General features: G+C 42.2%; 1 protein-coding gene across 1 annotated transcript; it reads left to right on the plus strand.

Moving 5' to 3' along the window:
• Positions 1–4610: 4610 nt before the first annotated feature.
• srp19 (signal recognition particle 19) lies at positions 4611–10727 on the plus strand. Its single transcript, XM_030059564.1, has 5 exons — positions 4611–4796; positions 5959–6034; positions 7588–7659; positions 7933–8041; positions 9348–10727. The coding sequence occupies exons 1-5, from the start codon at positions 4759–4761 to the stop codon at positions 9476–9478; spliced, it is 426 nt and encodes a 141-aa protein (XP_029915424.1). The 5' UTR covers positions 4611–4758; the 3' UTR covers positions 9479–10727.
• The last annotated feature ends 2020 nt before the right edge of the window (positions 10728–12747 follow it).

Raw genomic sequence — 12747 nt, forward strand, 5'->3', positions numbered from 1 at the left:
AAAGTGTAAAGCCAGGGTCCCCTCTGCCTGGGGAGAGCCCGGGCTTTGGTGTGGGGATGCTGCTGCAAAACCTGATAGATCTGACCCTGTGCTGAAGTCTGCATGTAGTTTGGACCAGACTCTTATAGCAGTGGCAAGAAGCTGCAGGTTTTTTGTGATCAAATGTTTTTATTTGAATTTGAAAGGCATCTTCGTACATTCAACAGCATAGTGGCAGTCAAAAATGCTAAGGCACTACATCACTAAATCACCACCCCCCATCCATAGGCTCGTTTCCACCGCAGGAACTTCGGGGTAATTTTATGGGGCCGGGGCCGTTGATGTGTCTCCACCGCTGGAACTACCCCGAAGGACAGAGTTCAGGAACCTTTACAGGGCTAAACATGTCCCTGCCTTGGGGTAGGGACTCTGAACGGCCCCGAAAAACTCCTGGGTGGGGCTTGGGGTTTACTTGGTGCTGATTGGATTTACTTACGGGTTGTGTCCAAAATCACTCACTCATTCACTTCTCCCTACTCACTACATACGGAATTCAGTGTAGTGGGCTATATGGTGAACTCAATGGTAGAACGCTTCGGCTGGTCTGCAATGCATGATGGGATATATTGCTTGGTTAGTGACCGGTTAGTGACCATCGGATGTCCACTACATTTCGCGGTGGATTGTGGGATACATCCAGTGCACTATATAGTGAACATTAATAATCACTAAACATTCGGACAGCCCTACAAAATGATGTAATCACTATATAGCAGGGGCGAGCGGTCATAATAAGCTATAAATGCAGCACATGCCCAAGCCCTTCAATTAAAATCTTTAAAATGTTGGTCTCCTATGTGTCCTTTTATAATATACCTCATTTCTATCATTTTGGTTGCAAACCGTGGCCTATATACACGTATCTATCTCAATTTGCTAGTGAAATGCTGGAAAGTTGACAGCTTGACATGCGCATGTGCTCTGTGATTCCGAGTATTCACAGTAGTTTTGTAGCCGTGGGCGTTTTGAATGGAAAATAAGCGAATCAGCTTTTCAGAAGACGCATGTGCAACACGAGCAGCTACGCAGCAGCTCGCTTAAAATGTTCAGCGGCAACAGCAAGTCATTCACCTGACAGCTAGCTACCGTTAACGTCGTTAGCTGGCTAGCTGGTACGGGAACGTTAACATTAGTTTGTTCTTTCATCTGCATCGTGCCAATCAAAATGGGTGAAAATACAACTTCAATTGAGTAACCTGGCATGTTTCATTGATTTAGGCTGTTGCAGGTGTTCTGAAAAAGAGGAGTTCTCTGACGTTTATCACTTTGGTGCGTAGCCTGATGGGCAGTTGGGCATGTGTGTGTGTCATTTCATTGACCATGTAGGCTAGCTGGTGACATTGCTGTGTGTTTGCAGGCTAGCTGGTGACATTGCTGTGTGTTTGTAGGCTAGCTGGTGACGTTGCTGTGTGTTTTCACCCCGTGGCACGTCCCAATAGTTCTGATCTCATGGTAAATTCCAACATGTTGTTGGTAACATTGTGAGCATGTTCATGTGTCATTTGCTTGACTCTGTAACTGGTTATTACTGCATCATCCAGCCGTTCTAATAATTTCCACTTTCATTTACACTGTAAATTCCAACACATTATTGTTGGTAACATTGGCGCAAAATGCACACGCGTGTCTATCAAAATCGATTTGTCGAGTTGAGTATAGTTAAAATCCATATTATGCGTTTTTATTAATAAATAAATGCCCAAAAATTTTCGAGCTCGAGCCCTCGCGGGCACTTGCATGAAATTGGGACCACAGCATGACTACACAAAAACATCACCGCTCACCACTGCTATATAGTGCACTAAATAGCGATTAGACAGTGATTTCGGACACAGCCAAGGTGAGATGTGACGTCAACAGAAAGCAACAAAATAGCCGGGATGCTAGCGTTAGCTTTAGCTAACAGTAACGTCCCTAGCAACACGACCAACACTACCAAGCTAACGCTAACGTGCTAGCTAACATTAGCTAACGTTAACAACACGCTTTTTAACAACACGAATTTTGACGCCCAGGTCAAAATGGTCGCGCAACGATTACTTGACATCCAGAGCCGGTCACTTTACAGGAACCTTCCTCCTCCTCGGCCTCTCAGTGGAGACACGGCAGGTGAGCGGGCCGAGAGAGAGGATGTTCCTGTAGCAGCTCCTGCCCCCCAAACACTACCAGGAACTTTTCAGTGGAAATGGGCCTAATGAGTTAGAAAATAATATTCATATCTATGTCAAACTTTTCCACTTTTGAAATCATTTCTCGCATACACGCGACACGGACACGCCGAGGTGTCGTCACAGTGCGCTGCGCCCAACTTAAAACATCTTCAATTTGGGCGCAGCGCTCAGCTCGGCGCACCCTTGCGCCCCACGGTCACATACACAATGAAGGAAGCGGTGTGTTGGGGGGGCGGTGTGTTGGGGGCGGTGTGTCGGGGGCCGGTGTGTCAGGAGGCGGTGTGTCGGTGGCCGGTGCGTTGGGAGGCGGTGTGTCGGGGGACGGGAGGTGGTGTAAGGTGAGGCACGCCCACTTCTGGTCAAAAGGTCAAAACAGGTTCATGACATCAGCGCAATAGCCTATGCATTATCGCCCTCTTGTGGTTAGTGATAGAAATGAATTGTCCAGAGACTGAAAGTGAATAATTAGATAGAATAATAATATTTTTATTATATGACCGTGGCGGGCCACATAAAAATAACACGTGGGCCACATGTGGCCCCCGGGCCGCAGTTTGAGTAGCCCTGGTGTAGTGTATAGTATGCGACTATTCCAGCGTGTGCATTCTATATTGTACTTTGGTTAATATTGGTGTACCCCCCTCTCTTGAGAAACTGAGGACTTGACCCCCCCAGAGGTGGAGTCGGATTTGCGCCCCTGAGTGAAATATAGGAGGGAAAAGTGGCTCCTAAGAAGTAAGCATTACACACAAAGTAATTGAATTTAAACTCAACATCTACCAAAGAAGAAATAGCCTACATACATACAGTCCCACAGAACTTATGTCAACACATATAATCATACACAGATAAACACACATACACCCAAGTAATTGCAATAATTACTGATATTGAATGAGGTGGCAAAATAGTATAAATAAAATAAAATTAAAGAAAAATCATAAGGAAATAAATAAAATAAAAATACATTTTAAGTAAGCAGTAAGATAAAGTGCTACTGATGATGAAAGATGTACAACCTGACTAACCAAACGACACTGTGAAATGCCATTAATAATTAGTGAAGGACATTATACAAAATCCAAAGAGGGAACGCTAACCAAAGAAAGCAGGACCAAAAGAGGGGAGGCTGCAGGGGTTTTCTTTTTTTTTTTTTTCCAACCAGAAACTCCAGCAGGTGAGTTCACTGATCACCTTCCAGCAGACAGGACGGACTGATCAGTGACATCACCTGGTGGAGATTATGGTTGGAAAAAAAAACAAACAAACCCTGCAGCCTCTTGGCCTCCATGGCTCCTGGCTGGACTCGTGGGTTATGAGTAGCCTCTCCTCTAGCAGGTTTTTCAGTGTGTCCGAATTCAGATTCAGATTCAGATTCACTTTATTGCATCTTCATCAAATTACATATACAAAAGAGCAAAAATCTTAGGTCTTGCCTTCCGTCGACACCAGCATCAATAGTAAACAACAATAAAAACAATAAATATATGAACATAATATAATATAATAATATAATATAATATATATACATAATATAAACATAAAGACAATTAAAAGACAATTAAAAACACTGCCAATAAATATATTGTGTAAGGAGCAGGAATGACAGCGTGTCAGCAGTGTTCAAGACATAATAAAACATAATAATAATATATATATATATTTTTTTAGACTGGTTTTCAATTGGATTTTATTTATTTGATTATTTTACCATTTTAGTCTTGCTTTTAACTGAATTATATGTATTTTACTTACTCCTATTTTTTTTTATTATTTTAATTTTTATTGATATTTACTGAATTTTAATCTTTAATATGGATTATCTTCTCTCTAGTGTTTCCTCACTTCGAAGTGGCGAGAGTAGGATAGCGTTTCCTCAGTGTTTTTAATTCCTTAGTGTTTTTAAATTTGTGTGTGTGTGTGTGTGTGTGTTGTATGTGCGTGTGTGTGTGTGTGTGTGTGTGTGTCTGTGTGTGCGTGTGTGTGTGTGTGTATTTATGTGTGGGAGAAGGGGAGGATATATCTTATATCTATTGTTTGTTGTATTGTTTTTATGTGTTGCATTGTTTTTATTGTTTCTATGTGTTTTTATGTAAAGCACTTTGGGCTGCTCCTTTGACATGAAAAGTGCTCTATAAATAAAGTTTTCATTGATTGATTGACTGATTGATTGATTGATTTATTGATTGATTGATTGATTGATTGATTGATTGATAATAATAAAATTAAATATAGACACGTTCATTTTGTCCTCTTCTCTCTGAGGAGCTTAAAATCATATTAAATAATAATAATAAATGGGATTCTTTAACTAGAGTGGGTTAGTTTGATATATTCATGAGACCACGCTGGCCGGGTGGGGTCACTGCTTCCGGCCGGGACGCTTGGTGCATTAAAGCGAGCGCCCCGGCCGGTTGTCAACAGTCGGAGTCAGTGTGCGTGCGGAGCCATATGGCTGATCGTCTCACGGCACACACCGGAGCGTAGCTGCTGCATCAGGCCGGGATCTTCTCCTCCGCAGCCGCACGAACAAGCCCGCGGTGCCGCCATGGCTCACCTGAGCAAAAACCCCGCCGACAAAGAGAGGTGAGGCCATGCGTAATGCTAGCCTGTTAGCCACGGCTAAGCTAACATGCTGCGGGTCCTGAGCCGCTGCTCGCTGACGGACGCAGCGGGACGCCAGGGTCCATCAAACATTTATATAACAAACGGGGTTACATTAGTTAACTATATTCGCCTGCACTGAAAACTGTTTTGAAACGTTTATTCCACTCGCCAGGAACAGCTCTTCAGTTCGGCGTGTATAAAAAGCCACCAAACAGACCGCAAGTGGATAAAATATCAACTTTTAATGTGGCACGACGCGGCGCAGCTCAGGGGAAGAAGACCGTGGAAGTGAACGCAGAGCCGATTTAAAGGTCGAAATTCTGTCGGAATAAAAACTCCTTGGTGGATCACGTTCACGCCGAAGTTACAAACAGAATCCAACGTTTAAGTCAAAACTCTTAATCGCGTTTTACGAGTTAATCCGCTTTCCGAGACCCAGTGCAACTTTATAATCTGGCAGGGTTTCCTTATGAGGTTCAGCAGGGCTCTCCAGCTAGCTAGCTTAGCCGCCTTGCTGCCTAGCGTGACGTGTAAAAGTCCCTTCAAATTTACCCGTTCGGATATCGATTATTGGTTATAATCCCTGATCAGTTAACAGCTAAACAGGTTATCAGATGAAGTCGACATGAGATTAAAATCCTAACGCACTAAAAACTTTCCTGAAATCAGATTAATCGAAGTGTGAATTTGTTTAAACATGACTCAGAAAGTATTTTGGTTTTTGTAAGTAGACAAAGCCTATTGATGTTTGTTGGCTTTATCTTCACTTTAGTTCAGCTACAAAGTAATACTTTTATACATAATTATTATTCTTTTTGTAAATTTACCACTTTAATCTCAGAAATTGTGAGTTTTTTTGGTTTGTTTTTTAATAAAAAAAAATATCACCCCCACTCCTCCAGAATCTGTAATTGTTTTTTCCCCACAGTGGCCCAAATCCACTGTCACATTATGCAAACTTCATTTTTTAAATTTTTTCATTGTTTTTGGGAAATGCGTTAGATTTCGAGACAAAAATGCAAGTCATGTCATCTGACCCACAGGCCTTCTTAGTTTGTCCCATGTACACTTTTTACATTTGTCAGATACTGTGTCAACAAGTGTGTGTGTGTGTGTGTGTGTGTGTGTGTGTGTGTTTCAGGTTTATCTGCCTGTACCCAGTCTACATCAACAGTAAGAAGACTCTGGCTGAAGGACGGAGGATCCCGTCAGAGAAGGTGACGTCTCACGCTTCACACTCGAGTCTGAATGAAGCTGCATTTTGATTTATTTTACAGGTTTTTCAGACGAAAAGCCCAAACCCCCAAATCATCCTCGTGGTCCCGGTAGATCATTAAAGCTCCGTCCCAGAGCTTCTGCATGTCCAGGGTTTCCTCTCCAGAACGTTCCTCTGCTCTCCTCCCAGAGCAAGCAGTGGGCTTTCAGAGCTGCCACATCACTCCTCCTCCCTTTCCTCCAGCCGCTGGTTTCCATTCATTCCACTACGATATGAACATGAACTTTCAGAGCCTTCACACTTTCTTCACTCCAGTTTTCCATCAGTGGAATAAAGTCCTCCACATGAGTTTTCCTAAAAGCAGCAGCACTGTTGTGTTTTCAGGACTTTTTAAAATTAAAACGCTCCCTCCTCCTCCTCCTTTTCCACATCCAGTTATCAGCTGTGTGGTTTCTGGATGTTGAGGACTTTGTTCGCCGCAGAAGCAGAACATTATAAGGCGGCTGCTTCAACCACAAACTCACAGTTTGACTCTGTGTTGTGAAATCTTAAGTTCTCCTGCAGGACTTTGTAAATGGTTTGTTGGCTTGGATATTGTGGAGGAGCTGTAGCGAATGGGCCAAACATTCAAAATCACAGGAATGGCCCTTTAATGCTAGAAGCTTTCTGGAATAAGCACTTTTATCTTGAGGACTTCCGAGGTCGGAGTGGATGCTGGAGCTGTGTGTTTCTGTTTTATTTGTCAAAATGTGAGGGGAAAAAACAACAGTTTAATGGCCGCTTTAATTTAAAAAAAAAATCCAAATAACATTTTAATCATATTTTCAATATTTTTGTGGCATTTATGCTTGATGTTAGGTTTATAGCTCGTGAATTTCATTGGAAAATGATTCAGACAAAATGTTCTCATGTGGGTGTTGGTGTCCAAAATGGAGGGACTTTAAAGGCGTTTACAGGAAGAGCGGGTTGGAAGGGAAGGGAAGCTTCAACAAAATGATTCTCAGAGTGCTAAACCCAAACTCCACTTGTCTTTCAAAAATGGGGAAAAAATGAATCTGTCATTTGCAGGAAAAAGTTCAAAAACATCTCTATTTAAACTACAACTCAAGCCTTAAAAGTGCTGTGTTTATGATCCTTTTCAACCTCAACCCAAACCCTACCAAAAATAAATAACTTGTCTGAAAATTTGCAAGAAAACATGTATAAAATGATAAGAAAACAATAGTTATAATGATTAAAAGGATATAGAACTGTAGTCTACTGTTGTCAGACGCCCCCTGAACACACCACGGGGCTTTCAGATCTGTTCATGTCACTCCGTCCAGTTTGGCAAAGTCCTGAAAACACAACAGTGCTGCTGCTTTTAGGAAACTCCTGTGGAGGACTTGATTCCACTGTGAAGAACGTCTGCGGCCACCAAACATGTTTTCTTAATACACAGCTTCTAAAAGTGTGTGTGTGTGTGTGTGTGTGTGTGTGTGTGTGTGTGTGTGTGTGTGTGTGTGTGTGTGTGTGTGTGTGTGTGTGTGTGTGTGTGTGTGTGTGTGTGTGTAGGCGGTGGAGAATCCGTCCTGCGCTGAGATCAGAGACGTCCTGACCGCTGCCGGCATGAACGTCTACGTGGAGGTAGGTACAGCATCACACAGTGTGTGTGGGGGAGGGGAACTGTCAAAAATTAAATTGAATAAAAAAAAAAAATGAATCAGTTAAATTCAAATCCTACGACTGCCTGTTTGTCTCAGATGGTGAACGTTCAGCACAGGAGGGAAACACTTCATCTCATCCGGGGATAAAAACTTAATATACAGTGCCATGATACGCTGTGTGTGTGTGTGTGTGTGTGTGTGTGTGTGTGTGTGTGTGTGTGTGTGTGTGTGTGTGTGTGTGTGTGTGTTGCAGAACAAGATGCACCCCCGGGAGTGGAACCGGGACGTCCAGTTCAGAGGTCGCGTCAGAGTTCAGCTCAAACAGGAAGACGGCAGCCTCTGTCAGGAGAAGTTCACGTCCCGTAAGCAGAGCCCGTCATTTCCTCATCGAATAGACGATAACACACCTTTTACTGATCAGGCCCAACAAACAAATAAACAAACAAATAAATAAATAATGCACATTCTAAAGCACACACATGTCCTCAGACTGAAACTGTTCAAAAATAGATGAGGGTTAATCCTTCTGAAACCTGAGCAGATTGATTTAATTTCTTAAGACGTACAGTTTAGACCAGCAACTCAAACCTTCATTTTCCCCTTTTCAAAATAACATGTAACATAAATAAGTAAATAAAATGTATTAGTAACTGATTTAATGTGTGCCTTGTTGCCTGTGTGCGTGGTATCAAACTAACCCAGTGGTTCTCAAATGGGGGTCTGCATCCCTCTAGTGGTACGCTGGAGTACTGCAGGGGGCATGTGAGCTTCTTTTTTAAGATGTTGATTTAAAAAAAAAAAAAATATCAGCCCATGCCGTGATAAGTTCACTAAGATGTAAATGTCAGTTTGGTAAAGAACATTTTATCCTCAGTTGAATGTTTGTGCAGCTGTGTGTGGCCGGTAGAGCTGGGAATCTTTGGCCACCTAACGATTCGATTCGATTACAATTATGAGGGCAACGATGCGATTATCGATGCATTTTGATGCATATTTTTGTGATTGTGATTGAATCATTTTTTGCATCATTTTTCAGACAATTTTTTTTTTTTACTGTGCGACAACTAAAACAAGGTGTGTTTGTAGTGAACTATGATTAAAAAGAACGCTAAATAATTAATTTACTGTTATTTATTGTAATTTCTTGTTGCCAAAATATCTCAGTGTTGTGTGACATAACTTCCACACTGTTTGGCTCTTATCCAGCTCTTTGGTCCCTTCCTCTTCAGAAAATCCAAAATATTTCCAAATACTCACTTTTAATGCAGAGGGAGCCGGTCTGATGTTTCCTTCAGCTCGTTCAGCTTCACTTCTTCACCTGACTGTTTTCTGTCGTGTGCGACGCTGCTCATACACTTCAGTTCTGCGTTTTTTAATCATTTTAAAAGCATCGATTATTGACATTAATGCATCGATGCCGGCTCGCCCCATGTCCGCATCACGATGCATCTAAAAAAAAATTTTTTTCTCCCATCGCTAGTGGCCATGTGGGCAGAAAATTAGTTTCCATACTTTACTTAGCCTTCACTTAACTCTTGGAAAACTGTTTTTTTTTTTTTCCAGTTTGGTGAAGATCACAAATGTTCAAAAGCAAAATTGAAGCAAACAAGATGAAAAATGTTGTGTGTGCCCGGCTCTCCTCACCTGGCCTCTGCTCTTCTCCCTCAGGTAAGGAGGTGATGGTTTACGTGGCCGAGATGATCCCCAAGCTGAAGACTCGGACGCAGAAGAGCGGAGGAGGAGACACGAGCTCGCAGCAGGGGGAGGGAGGGAAGAAGAGCAAGAAGAAGAAGAAATAATGAAGCTGAGCGCACGCCGCCTTTTCTTCCTCCCAGCCTTCATCATCATCATCATCATCATCAGCTGATTGTTCAGGCCGACCTGAGCGAGAGCGAAACCCTCGTAACTCCACTTCTGTCTGCTTCACTCAGACTGAATATTTCCTGATCCTGCAGTCGTTCTTTTTTTTAAAACTAATTTTAATGTTCTGTTTTACAGGCTCTGTAGCTTCAAAAAAAAGTTTTATTTAAAATGAGGCTGTTTTTTTTTTCTCTTTAAATCTTGACGATATTCTGAAGACACTGAACACGTTGACGGAAACGCGTTATGATGTTTCCAGAAACACCCGGGCAGCGATTTGAGAAACGGAGTTATTTTCCTCTGATTCCTGTGAAGAGGCGTCGTGGAGTTACGAGGTTTTTGTTCGACAGCAGCAGAGCAGAAAGACGGAGGGAGAGCAGATGTGAAGCCATGGAGGACGGTGTCCATCTTTGTTCAAATTAACCCTTTGAAACCTGGATCGACAGATTTCTTGTGTTATTATAATAATTATAATTATTACATAGCTTCTGAATATTTTTGCCTTTTTTCTGGGTCATTTTCTTGCATAATTTTAGTCATTTCTTGCAGATGTTCGTGAAAGGCATTTCTTGACCAACTTTGACAAACACAAGAAATCTGATGTTGATCCAGGCTACAAAGGGTTAAACACGCACCATATTTTGTAATCACTCTTTATATTTTAGATCAGAATGAACATAGAAATGATTAACCTGTTTGGAGAATTTGAGCAAACTGATTAGAACCAACCAGTTGATTGACAGCTGTGATATTTTATGATGGCAGTTCTGTTTTATTTTTAGTAAATGTTCAGTTTTTGCGTTTTGGCTCCAGTCAAAATGGACTTTAAGGAGCTGAGAGGAAAAATAAAACCAAACTTGTAGGACGGCTTAGTGTTAAAAAAAAAAACACACAAAAAAAAATCATGAGACTGTTTTCTTCTCTCTTGTCGACGTCTGCGCTCTCAGTCGCAGAGTTTTTGTTTTTCTGGCGGAGTTTGGTTCAACTGCTCCTGATTTTCCTGTTTAAAGGTTCACACACACACACACACACACACACACTGCTCGTCTGTGGGAGTGTCTGAGTTTCACATCGCAGGGACCCTGTTTTTTTTTTTTTTTGTAAAGCTTCAGAAATCCATGGTTGTCAGTCTGATTATGACTTTTTTTAATTTTGGAAAAAATATAAATATGTGGCATGAAACTCCAAGTCGGGTGCGTTTGTTCTTCTTTCTTTAACTTGTACAACTTTTCTGTCTGCAACGGTGTGTTAGGGGTGGGAAAAAAAAAGTCATCGAGCTGCGGAGGGGGATAATATTCCAAGGAAAAAACTCAGATTAAAGTTGTGAATTTCTGAGATTATTTTACAGTAATTTTACAGTCCCAATCTCCTCCTCAGCATCTGGACTCTGAAGAGACTGTGACTTGGGCCGATTCAGAAGAAAACAATCTCCTTGTTCCTGAATCCCACTGCAAAGTAGAATTTGATTAAAGTATAAGAAATGTAAGAGTTTTTTCTTGTAAATTTGTGACTTTAAAATCTCAGAATTTTAAAGGTTTTTTTCCTCATAGATATACGACTTCAATCTGGGGAATTCTTGGACTATTACCCTGCTCCCTTTTCTCTACAATGGCCCTAATACGCTGTTCAAATCCCCACGGCTGGGTTCATGATTGCTGTGCGGCTGAGCTTTATTCAATCCCACTAAACTTTATTTAAAATTTTAAGAGATCCTGAGGTTTCTGAGGATCCCGGATCCCCCTGGCTTTGGACGATAGGAATCATATTTATGTCGTCGTGTGGCGCTGCAGGCTGTAGCCCCGCCCTGCAGGCTGTAGCCCCGCCCCGCAGGCCGTAGCCCCGCCCCGCCTGGACTCACAAGACGCCACGACCCTGCAGAGCAAAGAGACGACTACAGCAGATTCATCAGACAAAAGTCATAAATCACAGATATCAATAACAGGTCAAAGTAAATATTAATTGAAGCATCCTGCCTTGTTTAAAGTACACAGACTTAAACAGCCACTCCAGTTTTTCCAGCTCATCTGAGCACCAGAATTTTTCAGGGGTTTTCTTGAGGGATTTCATGGCGGGTCGTCCCGAACAGAGACAAGGGGACTCGCTCGCCTCCATCTGTTTTCGGCCAAACCTCGACGGCCAGGCGAAGAACACCGGCTCCAAACTGTGTAAGCGAGAGATCTTTGGGTTGTAGACATTCATATTGGGTTGTTTTTCTACTTTTTTCTCTGGTCAGGAGGTGCTAAAGAATATTTCAACATCATGCACGCGGGAACTAATTTTCGCCAGGGGGCGCTGCGAATGAGGGTAAAATGAAGGAAAAGTCATGACGTCACTAAATCTCATTGTGGTGCCAGTTAAGGTGTCAGTGGAGGACACATGGAGAAAAACCATTAAAACTCAACATATCTCTATCGTTTGACATGGGATGAAGACATCCCTCCAGTTTGGCGTTATTTATAATCTAATAATCTCAAACGACTGAGATGTGTTGAATTGTAATGAGTTTCTTCATACGCTCTCCATTGACTCCAATACAACTGGCGCCAAAGTGAGATTCAGTGATTCAATGACCTCTCCATCGTTTTCCTCTCCTTGGCTCCTGCAGGGGAATGTGCGCACATGAGGATGATGAGGCGACCACGCAGGGACGCATTGCCACAGGGGCGCCATGGTTTTGTTGGTGCTGCATGCGTCTTGTGATGCATCTTGGCGTGATTGCCCCTCTGCATGCGGTTTACATGTTTTTCATTTTCCTTGCATTAGGTGCAGTAGATTGATGTTTCAGGAAATTAATTATCTAAACATTTTTAAATATATATTTTTTCATATATATATTTGGTTGGGCACTTCATCGTATGCTCTTTAAAATGTAAAATAATTTTTCAAATAGTACATTTGTTGTGGAAAAATTAATCGGCACCCCTCCTCAGCAGGGAGTGCTGCAGCACCTCCTTCAACATGACTGAAAAAAACTTGAGAAGCACAGGAACAGATGCTAACAGCCACCAGACAAAACTGATGTGCACATTGTCAGGTTGCATGATGGGAATCTGTCCAGCCTCTACCTTCCTTTCCGTGGTCGCAGCTGCATCTGTCATCTGTCAACATCTCTGTACAGAGTGCCTTTGAGCAAGGCACTCCATCCTGTAAACCTGCACAGCAACCTGGCAGTGTGGCTCTAAAAACTTAAAAACAGAGCAAACAGATT

This window comes from Myripristis murdjan, chromosome 9 (assembly GCF_902150065.1).
Source record: "Myripristis murdjan chromosome 9, fMyrMur1.1, whole genome shotgun sequence".
NCBI lineage: Eukaryota > Metazoa > Chordata > Actinopteri > Holocentriformes > Holocentridae > Myripristis > Myripristis murdjan.